Source organism: Camelus dromedarius, chromosome 36 (assembly GCF_036321535.1).
Source record: "Camelus dromedarius isolate mCamDro1 chromosome 36, mCamDro1.pat, whole genome shotgun sequence".
Lineage (NCBI taxonomy): Eukaryota > Metazoa > Chordata > Mammalia > Artiodactyla > Camelidae > Camelus > Camelus dromedarius.
The window spans coordinates 10157035-10170201 of NC_087471.1; the positions used below are offsets into that span (position 1 = coordinate 10157035).

General features: G+C 41.3%; 1 protein-coding gene across 4 annotated transcripts in view; it reads left to right on the forward strand.

The window, feature by feature from the left end:
- Positions 1-13167, forward strand: part of MSRA (methionine sulfoxide reductase A) — a 285576-nt gene that overhangs the window by 187485 nt on the left and 84924 nt on the right. For all 4 annotated transcript variants that reach the window (XM_031442126.2, XM_031442129.2, XM_031442132.2 and 1 more), the window contains exon 4: positions 2735-2839. In XM_031442126.2, coding sequence (XP_031297986.2) covers positions 2735-2839 — 105 coding nt within the window. The remainder of the gene's footprint in view (positions 1-2734; positions 2840-13167) is intronic.

Genomic DNA, 13167 nt, shown 5'->3' on the forward strand with positions numbered 1-13167 from the left:
GTTGTGTTAATTTCTGGTGTACAGCATCTTGATTCAGATATACATATGTATTTCTTTTCATATGCTTTTTCATTATAGGCTATTACAAGGCATTGAATGTAGTTCCCTGTGCTATACAGTAGGACCTTGAATTTTTTCTGTTTTATGTATATATAGTAGTCAGTATCTGTAAGTCCTGAACTCCCAATTTATCCCTCCCTATCTCCTTCCACCCTGGCATAAAATCTGTTTAGATTGACTATTGTTTAGTATGACTATAATATTTGAATTAAAATTATGTAGACTGACCAATTAAGAATAAAATACTAATAACCTAATATAAAAAGGACATAAAAATTAGAGCAAATAAAAATTTAAATGATTAATAAACATGACTTTTTAACCTAATAATTAAATTCATGAGCAGTAAAATGGTAGGATACTGTCTTCCATCTATAAATTGGTAGGGGTTAAAAACACTGTAATGGTGACTGAGGCTGGCCCTCAGATATGCTGCCAATTGGGAGAAAAATTGGGTCAACTTTAATGAGTAGCAGTTTGACACTAGGTGTCAGGAAACTTAAAAATGTTTAGAAACATTGGTCTAGAAATTCCACTTATGTAACTAAGGCTTGAGGCAGCCTCAGAAATGTAGAAAAACATTTATATTCATAGGTTAAAAATGGGATTCAGTCCAAATGCACAGAAACAGTGAATGGTTAAATAAGTCGCCGTAGGGCCATCTTCGGAGTGTAATATAGTCATTATAAACGGTATTTCCTATAAATTTCAGTGGTATGAGAAAACACAATATTGCTGGTAAGTAGAAAAAGCTTGATGTAGTGATTATAATAAAACCAATTGTGTGTCATGGTGTGCGTATGTGTTTTGTGTGTGTATCTGGTGTGTATCTAGGAAGAAATGTGTAAAAATATTCATAGTACTCATCTTATTTGGTAGAAGTGTAAGTGATTTTTATTTTCTTTTTTATACAGATGCACATTTTCTAAGCTTCATGCTGTTTGCAAATTATTGTTTCTACCATCAGAAATACATTTAAAATTTTTTTAAAAGACTAAAGATAATGAATAGATTTCTTTCCTTTTCTGGATTCAGTGCATTTTGCTCTCTCAGCTTTGATGTATTGGACAGGACCCTGAACTGGAAGTCAGAAGGTAGTTTTTCAGGTTATGGTCCAGAAATTTACTAGCTATGTGACCTTGGGCAAATCTAACTTACATGTACCTGTTTCCCCGTTTGTAAAATGGGGATTTCTACCTTCGCTGCCAGTACCACTGGAGGGTTGTCAGAATTAAGGTGACATTGCCAACACAGGGGGAAATCACTTTTGCAAACTAAGGTGTAAGTTCAAAGGATTCCCCAAACCACCGTGAGGCTTGGTAATTTGTTAGAAGGACTCACAGAACTCCCCGAGAGCTGTTATCTTCACAGGTTGATTACAGGGAAAGGATACAGATCAAAATCAGCCAAAAGAAGAGAGCATCAGGCAGAGTCTGGAAGGGTTCCAGGGTGAAACTTTCATGTCATCTCCCACGTAGTCAGAATGTGTTGCCCTCCTGGCATCCACGCATGATGACATGCCAAGAGTATTGCCAGCCAGGAAGCTCCCCCAAGCTCTGGTGTCCAGAGTTTTTATTGGGGCTTCATTATGGAGGTGTGATTGATTGATTGCTCACATGGCTGGACTCAGTCTTCAGATCAGCGGATACTCTGTTGCCCAAAACCCCCACCCTCAGTCACAGGGTTGGTCTTTCTGTCTTAGCAGCCCCTCCCGTAACACTGTTGGCACCCCTACCAAAAGGCTGTTAGTGTGGCTGGCCCTTCTCTAAATAAGGGCACTCATTTCAGGTATCAGAGGCCAAGGCAAAGGCTGGCTACCTATTTGGGCAAGGCTCAATTCTTTCCTACACATAGGTGGCTGAAAAGAGAGGGGAAACAAATTTAAATGTAGAGAGGCTGTTAGTTTGGAGGGGTCTATTATTTACCGTGTTCTAACGCTGTAAAATAAGAGAGGGCATGAATTCCATCGGTACGAGTGATGCTGCAAATCCCCGCTTCCCTGATCCACAGGACTGTGGGGACCACCTTTGAGAAGGGGCTGGCTGGCAGTGGGGGCTGCAGACAGGCGTTTGCTACAGGAGTTGTTTATCACAGAGATGAATTAGGCTGAGAAAACACTTATCGCCTGCTGGGTCTAGGAACCTGACCCTTGCCTCGGTGCTAACAGCACAGCAAATATGTCCCTCCGTTAACAAATTTATCTAACGTGAACGAGCTCTATACCTGTTTTTTCCCCAGGTTTCTCTACCTGGCACCATCTCCCTCCACGGTACAGCTGAGCTTATTACTACATACAGCATGGGGTGATGATAAAAGTAAATTGGCTTATTCCTCTTTGCATAGGTTCGAATCTGTAGCACCATGTTAGATTGGATCCTTAAGGTTCCCTAAGAGTGAGATTAGAAAAAATGAAAACCTGAGTTTATTTTCTCATGAAATTAAAAAAAAAAATTAGAGCACACTGAAGAGAAATCACCATCCTCAGGAAGCTTGCTGGAGCTCAGCTGTGTGCGTCTCTGGAAAAAAGGACCAGTGACAGAGACTTAAGATGAAACCGTCATAGTTGTGCCTCCCGCCCTGCCTTCAAAGGGAAGAATTTCAGCCTTTGTCTAGTGGTTTTCCGGAAACAAACAATGTGTAATAAATTGATGTTGTATGTTCTGTTTCTTTCAAGGAAACACTGGCCACGCAGAGGTAGTCCGAGTGGTGTACCAGCCAGAACGCATCAGCTTTGAGGAGCTGCTCAAGGTCTTCTGGGAGAATCATGACCCGACCCAAGGTAGATGAGTGAGCCAGTATTTAATTATCTTACTAATTACAGCGGGGATAATTAGTGTTTGAGCTGCATGGAAGAGATGAACCTTGAAATCACACAGGAGCTCAAGAATATGATTGCAGACATTTATTGACGGAGAAGAGGAGGGGCTGGGGGGAGAAAGGGTGAGAGAATAAAGGCGCAGCCACAGTGTGCGCCCCTCCCCCCTTTACAGCTGTCAGGGGTGGGAAAATTCCCACAGAGAGGGACGCCAGACAATAGAGAGTCGTTCACCTTTGATTATTGCATTATTCCTCCTTAATGCAGTCTTTTGTCTACAAAATTAAAGTGTCTTTCTAGCAGCTCCAAAGTTTTCCTGATTTATGGTTCCTTTATTTCCCTGAATTTAGCCTTTCTCATCTTTTGACGTTATCAGCTTTCTTTTCTCTTTGAAATGTCTGCGGGTGATTTAAAAGAGAAAAAAAGCTTAATAAAGGTAAAATGCAGTAATCAGTGGGTCTATAATGCTTGAGTTATTTAAATATTTCACTTATCTTCTTTGGAATTTATTATATGGAAATATTCATATATTGGGGCTATAAACAATGGTGGTCAGAAATTTTGTTTGAATGCACACACAAGCAAAAATCCCATGTTGGCAAATACCATTGTAATATTCAATAAGGGAGCAATTTCCAGATTTCATCTTAACAGCCTTACAAGCACTGCTTTGCTAGTGTGATGATCTGATATTGTGAGGCTTAGGAACTGAAAAGTCCTATGTATCTAATGTGATTTTCGCAAACCCACAAACAGATTGTTCGTTTAGCAATTTGTCTATTTAACAAAAATGTTTTCCATTTGGTGTTAGGTTTTGGGGTTGGGGGCGTCCCAAAGGGACTGTTCCCTGATGAACGGATGGATGTGTTTTTTCCAACTGTGTGTTGTGCTTTGTGGTGGAAACCTTCCCAGGACCACAGCAGCACAGGGTGCTGAGTCCTAAGTTCTGGTTCCACCTAGTGCCCGGATGATTTGCCAGAGGGTAAAGGTCAGAGCTCAGGCAAGAATAGCAGAATGATCAGTGAGGGTAGGGCAGGTCCAGGATGGAGGCCTTGGAAGGAGGCCAGGAGCAGGCTCTCCATTACAGCGAGGTCCACTCTTTTTGCCAGATACTCTGCTAAGTGATGCTAGATGACTAAGTGGTCTGGAATAAGCAGCAGTACCCGACCTTTTGGTTACCACACAGGGAAAAATATGTTCCTATAGGAAGACAATAGTTTAATCCCAATAAACTGATGTCAAATGAGCTTTCAGAGAAATATATGTAAGACCACAGACCCAGGTGTTAACCTGAAATAATTAAAACAAGATATATGTTAATCCTGGGGCATGAAAGCAAAAACGTGAGTTCAGAAGAACTCTGGTATCAATGGATTTAATTCCATTGATAATCTGAAAGGTCTAAAACCTGTGGTCATGAAGTCATTTTTCTGAGGTAAGAATTTGCAGTCCACTCTCTGAAGGGTGGGTGTGCGGCAGCAGATAGCTGGGACGCAGGTGAACTTGACCATCTGACCACAACCTTTTAATTTCTCTTCTTGAAGCCTCATGGTGACTCCTGTCACTTTTCACAGTGCAGAGTGGCCCAGAAAAGAAAAGCACCAGTAGAGCAAATGAGGGAGGTGGAGGCGTGTAAGATTGGTTGCTCTTACTCCGAAAATGGATGTTTCTAAAGACAGCAGCGTGTTGGATTTGGTGGAGACTCTGGTCAGTGAAGCAATAGCCCATTCGAGGTTTTTTTGGGAAAGAAGAGTAAGAGATTTCCTAAAACTGCTTGAGGCATGCTCTTAGCTGCACCAGAATTACTTATCAACAAAGGGACGAAATTTGAAGAAAAAGCTGAGAAGGCATTGATCTTAGATGTGATCATGTACCTGGGCTATTCACGATTCTCCACAGCAACAGAACTCAAGAGAAATGGGTTTTGATTAGCATGTTGAAAGACTTTAGTGCCTTGTTTATAAAGTCATTAAGGATTTGCAGGGGCCACTTAAATTTTTTAGTTATAATTTACTTCATTTTGTGGGAGAAGCAATATAGATGATATTAGCTAATGTGGGGGTTCTGGCTAATGACAAGAGTCTTCTGTAGTGGAAACAGCAAGAATTTAAGGTTAATTTAAGTCTCCTTTCAATTAAATCAGATCTTCATGGCATAGACTAGACAGAAAATCCTGCATGCCCCTCACTGCTTCAAGGTACTAAAGCAGCTCTCACAGTGTGGGTCCTAATGAGAAGGAGGAAATCCCCATGGCCCGCCGTTTTGAAGGGAGCAAAGCTGGTAGGTAAGAGCTGTCAGAAAGCGTGGGCTCCTAGGGATATGGGGAGGGGGCAGAGACCTGTTTTCTGTCGTCGCCAACAGGCAGTGAGTCCTGAGAGAGTGACACAATGGATTAGCTTCAGGTGAAGTTTACAGATTATTGGCCAGTAAGTGGAATAGTCTTGTCTCTTAATTTGCTTCAGAACTACTTTTGCAAAGCATTCAGATATCACTGTTTAAGCTGATAGGTCCTCTCTGGCATTGCCTTACTCATGGGGCAAACACACTTCCTCCAGGCTCCCAAGGATAGCAGGCTCATTCCTGACCATGTGGTCCCCAGTTCCCCTGATCTCCAGACAACACGGCAGAGTGTGACATTTAGATTTGGGTTCTGGCCCCAGTGAGACCTCTTCTCAACCTCGCGACCTTGGCCAAGACACAGTCTGAACCTCTGTTTTCTCACCTATCAAAAAGGGATGATGGTTTCTATCCTGCATACTTCTTGGGTTGTCATACGAACTAAATGAAATCATGTGAAAATAACTTGAAAATGCTCAAGTATCATGCAAGAGGTAGGCATTTTTGATGTGTCCTTTTCAGCACAACAGTACAATTTCACTGGGTTCATTTTTTTAAATTAATAAATTTATTTTTATTCTTATTTTTTATCGACGTGTAGTCGCTTTACAATGTTACTTTCAGAGGTACAGCAAAGCGCTTCAGTTACACATATACATATATACATGGGTTTTTTTTTTTGGTTTCTTTTCCGTTATGGCTTATAACAAGAAATTGATTATAGTTCCCTGTACTATACACAGTAGGTCTTGTTGTTTAATCTATTTTGTATATAGTAATATGTATCTGTTAATCCCAAACTCCTAATCTGTCTCTCCCCCCTACTTTCCTCCCTGGTAACCATAGTTTGTTTTCTATGTCTATGGGTTTATTTCTGGTTTGTAAATAAATTTTTTATTTTTAGATTCCACATAAAAGCGACAGCATATGATATTTGTCTTTCTTTGTCTGGCTTACTTCACTTAATATGATAATCTCTAGGTCCATCTGTGTTACTGCAAATGGCATTATTTCATTTTTTATGGCTGAGTAATATTCCATTGTGTTTATATACCACATCTTCTTTATCCATTTATCTGTCAATGGACATTCAGGTTGTTTCCATGTCTCAGCTATTGTAAATTAGCTGCTGTGAACATTGGGGTGCCTGTGGCTTTTTGAAATACAACTTTCTTTGGATGTATTGCTGGATTATATGGAAAGTGTATTTTTAGTTTTTTAAGGAACCTCCATACTGTCCTCCATAGTGGTTGCACCAAATTACATTCCCACCAACAGTGTGGGAGGGTTCCTGTTTCTCCACATCCTCTCCAGCATTTATTATTTGTAGACTTTTTAATGATGGCCATTCTGACTGGTATGAGGTAAAACTTCACTGTAGTTTTAATTTGCATTTCTCTACTAGCTAGTGAAATGGAGCACCTTTTCGTGTGCCTGTTGGCCATCTGGATATCTTCTCTGGAGAGATGTCTAGGTCTGGGAAAATTGGACAACTGGACAGTTACATGTAAAAGAATGAAATTAAAACATTCTCTAACACCATATACAAAAATAAACTCAAAGTGGATTAAAGACCTAAATGTAAGACCGGATACTGTAAAGCTCCTAGAGGAAAACATGGGCAGAACACTCTTTGACATAACTCACAGCAATGTTTTTTCCAACCAGCTCCTAGAGTAGTGGAAATAAAAGCAAAAATAAACAAACAGGACCTAATTAAACTTAAAAGCTTTTGCACAGCTAAGGATACCATCAAGAAAACAAAAAGACAACCTACAGAACGGGAGAAAATATTTGCAAATGATGCCACCGACAAGGGACTAATTTCCAAAATACACAAACAGCTCATACAGCTTAATATTAAAAAAAAAAAAACAAAAGAAGCAACTCAATCAAAAAATGGGCAGAAGACCTATTTATTTATTTTCATATTCTTGATTTCTGTGGGAAAATATTTACCCTCTACCTACTGAGGTGGGGTTTTCTACCCATGAAGCTTGTTTTGGACTTCCTGTTCGTTGGAAAGATTCCAGCGTTGTTTGTGTTCTCATTCTGTGGTGACACGGCTGCTGCTGGTGGGGGTGAGGCTGGAGGACAGGGAACTCCTGACGTCTGCTGCCTGGCACAGTCCTCAAAAGAACCAGATAAGCCCCCAGCCTCTCGCGCGTGATCTGGATCCCTCTACCTAGCTTGCTCTGTGCGCGCTCTATGCATGAGCTACGTCATTTCAGGCCTCCTGTTCCTGCATCAGGATACGGGGCACAGACCCTGAACCTTGGGCCAAGCCACAGGTACAAAGTGTGCAATGTAGAGACTCAGCGTTGTCTCACTTGACCCCATAAATCTGGCTTCTCAGTTCCACCCTGTTGTCTCCTCTTCATCCTGGGGGAAAGGGTAGGAACATCTACAAAGCACCCGTTATGGGCCAGTCTTAGTGGTAGATGCTTTATGTCTGTCATTTCATTTAACCCTTAACACAGAACCTTATGAACTGCGGTTCGTTGTCTTCACTTAACAGAAGAGAAGAAACGACGTTCCAGGCAACTGAGCATCTTGCTTGATGTGGATGTCACTGTTTGGATGCAGCTCTGTCTAAAGCCCAGGGCTGTTTTCTTTTCCCGACACCAGAGGGGTCCATGCTTCCTGACTAGGAGGACCTCTTCTAAGCGGAAACGTTTTCCAGAATCCCCCATGTGATAGATTTATGCCCTTTGTAACTTTTTTAAAGCAAATATATTGAAATGCTGCTACAAATTTAATCACACTTTAAACTGCATGCCTGTTTTATTACCCACCACCATGTCACGTACCTCTGGAAAACGGAAATGCCCACACGCGTGATGCATCCTGCAGCCTCTGGGCCTTGCCTGCTGCACAGTTGGGTTTGGGGACCTCTTGTAGCCCCAGGACTCCCCAGGGACTGCGGCCGCAGGTGGGGAACTGCTCCGGTGCACTCCCAAGGGGGCAGAGGCCTTCTGGCTGAGACTGCTAGCTGACCCCAGTGTCCATTTCCCCACTTCTGAAAGATTGGAATTTTAGCCGGATAAGCAGCCACCAAGAAAGACTGCATTTCCCAGACTCCTCATGGATAAGTATAGCCAAGTGTTCACATTCTGACAGCCAGGGCGTGCGTACAGATGATGGTATCAACTTCTGGGCTGTGTGCGCTGAGAGGAAAGGCCGTCCTCATCCTCATCCTCATCCTCCCATCCCACAGGTGGCCTGTGGAAGTCATGATGGACCATCTCAGACAACAGGGAGGGGCCTTGTCCTTGTAACTGAGGAGCTACAGGACATAAGGCTCCAGTGCCACTACCCCAGGCTGGGCTCTTTCTGTAAGAACAGTCTTCTTTAAGCTACTCTTATTTTGGTTCATTTTAGTTCTTCTTTTTTTTTTTTTATCCCCTACAACAGCTGAACTATTCCTGACTGAAGTAGCCTTCAACTATGAGCTGGTGATGAACTCACAGTCTCTGCTCTGAAGATCTTAATTAAAATGTGTCCTTAATTAGAACATCGTTAATCAAATCTGTTAAGAGGATGGACTCTGGGGTTAGAGGAGATGGCTTTAACCAGGTCTGCCGCATACCAGCCACGTGGCCTGGGGAAGTTACGTCACTCGTCGCCTCCATCTCCACCTGGCCACCAGGGTCCTTGCTCTCCTTTTCTCCTCTCTGACCGGCCTGTCTTGCCCCTTCCCGACTCAGCTAGAGAGACTTTGCAGCCTCCTCCCAGGTTTTGCTACCACGGTTCCCCCGCTTCTTCCTAACACTTACCGCGAGGCAGAATGATTTATCTGTTTACTCGTTTATTAACTGCTCCTCTTCTACAAAATCAGCTCCATCTTCAGTATTTTCTCATTAAACAAATGAGTGAGGGGACCTCAGTTTTCCCCATCTGTAAAATGGTTCCTACCCCACTGATACATCAGTGTGTATCAGGGTGGGTGCGGGAATGTGGTCTGTTGGGCAGAGCCCAGTGCCAGGCAGAGGGTAAGCTCGCCGTGTATCACAGCCACTGGGCTCATCCTGCCCGAGGAAGAGCCGTTTCACCAGCCTCCGTTTGTTTACATTGCTCTCTTTTGAATCCCAGTATTTCTCCATTTTTCTCTGTCATTTTTCCCATCTCATATTCTGCATACTCCGGATCATTTCCTACACTTGGTCCAAATCCTTTATCCTCAGTCAGCAACTCAGCACCCCTTTCCCTCCCAAGCCCACCCCCCACCCTCCCACAGGGAGCTTCCCAGTTGTCCTCAGTGGCTTCGTGTGGCTCCGTGGCCACGCTGTCTCTGGTGCTGGGTTTCTTGGAGCCCCAGGACCACACACCCTGGCTGGCTGCCTTACCCTCAGAGCCAAGAGCAGGAGATTAATGTGGTTCCTTAGCCCGTGGTTGGAACTCAAGACCCCCCAGGACTCTTCTCCATTCAGTGCCCTTGGACCCCACATCCCACCTCTCACTGTGAAGCATTGCTTAAGGTGTGTTGCTCCCAGGAGGCCCCCAGAGAATCAGGGATGGCGTTGGTCCATTCCTTCTCCAGCAGATTTGCTTCATAGCCTGTTTCAGGTGCACAGCAGAGAGGCCAGCACCCCCCCCCCCCCCGACTCCCCCCGGCCCTGGGCTGTCTACTGGGAAGCATTAATTGGAGAGAGAAAAATCCTAGTTTCCTTCTGTTTCTCATCAAGTTGGCAATTAAGAGCTGATGTTCGTATATTTGAACTTGCCAAATTAATATCTGAACTTCGTTGTGCTGACCCTTTTAAGTTAGTTTTTAAAAAATAAGTCACCAGTTTTTGAAGGACTGTCCTTTTTTTAGACCATGTACAAGAAATCTATCATCTGCAAATAATTAGACAGTGGGAATGATATTGTATTGCTAATGAGCAGATGTGCGTACTTACAGTGCAGAAACAGCTGCACACACATAAAATGCAAAAACAACCCAAACCCAGCATTATGAATTCTGAAAAGGATTTCATTCTTTTAAGAATTTCAGAAACAGAAAAAAAAAAAGAAAAGAAAAGAAACAAAGAATTTAACTGATATTTTTCTTTATTAATTGTTCTTTCAGTCATACTTTTCCACGCATAACATTATCACACATGTACGTAGTGTCTTTGTATTTGCAAATGTGCTATTTGCACTTTCAAATCCCTCTCTCATGTAATCCTGTAGGGCTTACGTTTAACATTTTTCCTCTGCCTTTCTAGTGCTTTAAGGGTTTGGTGCCTCCAGACTCAATGCAAGACTCCTACTGGGTGTTTAGTCTGGGCTGGGCGTGGTGCTAGGTTCTTATGTGCATGTAACCCCATTTGATCCCAGAGTAACCTGTGAGTAGGTGGTCTTAGACCCATTTTACAGATGAACAGACAGGCCCAGAGAGGTGAAGTGATTTGCCATGAGCCAGGTAGTACATTATGTGTCAGAGCTGGGTTTTGGACCTAAGGGTTCATTTTCAAACCTTATATTCTTTCCGTTGTATAGTACGTGGTCCTACATTGTTATAAGATTACATATGTTACAAGAGCCAATAGAAAGCATGCCATGACCAGAAACAGCAGCACATTATCCACGGAAGAGTTTCTGTCCTCACGAGCTCCTTGTAATACCCATTAAATCCTGTTTTATAATCCTGTTAAGGATTTTCAAGATGAAGAAGTTCAAATGGGCTGTTTTTTTAAGGCTGTAAATCAAATGTCTTTGTATCGAATAGTGTGGTAGCAGAAGTTAGAAATGCTAATATCTTTTGGCAGCCTATACAAAGAGCAGGGAGCCAAGAATTTCTTTTGAAGGATGTGATTGGGTCAGTAAGTTCACATAGGCTTTTGAAAACTTTCAGCCAGGAAGAATTCCACATCTTTTAGACAGGAGTGGTGAAATTGTTTAAACTTTGCTGATCAATTCCTGAAATGATATAAAATCAATAAGAAGAAATGAAGTCAGAAGAATTACATTACTTCACATAAAAAAGTATTAAATCAGATAAGAGAGAAAAAAAATCAGAGCTGATAACGTTGGCAGGAGCTAGAATTTCCAGGTTCCAGAAATGGCAGGCTAGATTATTCAGATTGACTTTCTCATCAAAAACAGCTCAAAATGTTGGATAAGATTTAAAAAAAAAAATTAAAAGCATCACATCAAAAAGCCAACAAAGTGCTTAGGAATTACCGTGTTAAAATTGAAGGGAACACAGAAATCCAGACAGGTAAGCAGGGGACTAAAACACCTTTGTTCTGGGAAATTTGCCAATCCCAGAAGAGTTGGGTCTTGAGGGCTTTTTTAAGGATATAGAGGGTATGACCAGTACAATTAAAGCACTTGATCTGATGGACATATATAAAACACTGTACCCTACACCTTCTTAATCACACATGGAACATATATGAGGCCATAAAGTTTGAATATGTTGCAAAAGGACTAAAATCACAGAGATTATGTTTCTTTCACCATAATGCAATTACACTATAAATCAATAGCAAAAAGGATAGCTAAAATATAGAAAATCCTTTTATGTTAGAAGAGAAGAAATTTTCTAATTATCTTATGGATCAAAGACAGCCATAATGGAAGTTAGAAAAAATTTTGAACTGACTGGTAGTTAAAATACTATACATCAAAACTTGTAGGGCATAGCTAAAGCAGTTCTTAGCGAGAAATATAGAGCCTTAAATTCATACATTCGAGGTAGAGAAAGATAGAGCTCAGTGTCCATCTCAAGAACTTAGAAAATCAGCAAAAACATAAGCCAAACAATGAAGAAGAAAGAAATAATAAAGAACAAAAATAAATGGAATAGAAAGTAAAAAAGTAGTAGAGAGGATCAATGAAGCCAAAAGTTGGTATTTCAAAATGGCTAATAAAATTAATAAAAACATTGGAAAGTTGATCAAGAAGAAAATGAGAAGGCATAAGTACCCAACATTGGGAAGAAAATATGGAATATCACTACAGATAGGCAGTCTTGAGAAAAAAGGACAAACCTGGAGGTATCAGGCCCCCTGATTTCAGTCTGTAATACAAAGCTACAGTCATCAAAACAGCATGGTACTGGCAGAAAAACTGACACATAGATCAACAGAAAAGACTACAGAGACCAGAAATAAACCCATAAGCATTATGGTCAATTAATCTATGACAAAGGAGGCAAGAATTTACAATGGAGAAAAGACAGTCTCTTTAATAAGTAGTGCTGGGAAAATTGGACAGCCACATGTAAAACAATGAGATTAAAACATTTCCTCACACCATATACAAAAATAAACTCCAAATGGATTAAAGACCTAAATGTAAGACCGGATACTATAAAACTCCTAGAGGAAAACACAGGCAGAACACTCTTTAACATAGATCATAGCTCTGTGTGTGTGTGTGTGTGTGTGTGTGTGTGTGTGTGTAGGATCTGTCTCCAAAGACAAAAGAAATAAAAGCAAAAATAGACAAATAAGACCTAATTACACTTAAAAGGTTTTGCACAGCAGAGGAAACCATCGACAAAACGAAGGACAACCTACCAAATGGGAGAAAATATTTGCAAATGATATAACCAATAAGGAGTTATTATCTAAAATATGTAAACAGTTCTCATACAACTCGATATCAGTAAACAAGCAACTCAATTAAAAAATGGGCAGAAGCCCTGAATAGACATCTGTCCAAAGAAGATATACAGATAGCTAACAAGCACATGAAAGATACACAACATTGCCAATTATTAGAGAAATGCAAATCAAAACCACAGTGAGATATCACCTCACACTGTCAGAATGGTTAACATCAAAAAGTCTACAAATAACAAATGTTAGTGAGGATGTGGAGAAAAGGGAACCCTTGTACACTCTTGGTAAGAATGTAAACTGGTGCAGCCACTATGGAAGACAGTATGGAAGTACCTCAAAAATCTAAAAACAGAATTACCATATGATCCAGCAAGTCCACTCTTGGATATATATCTGAAA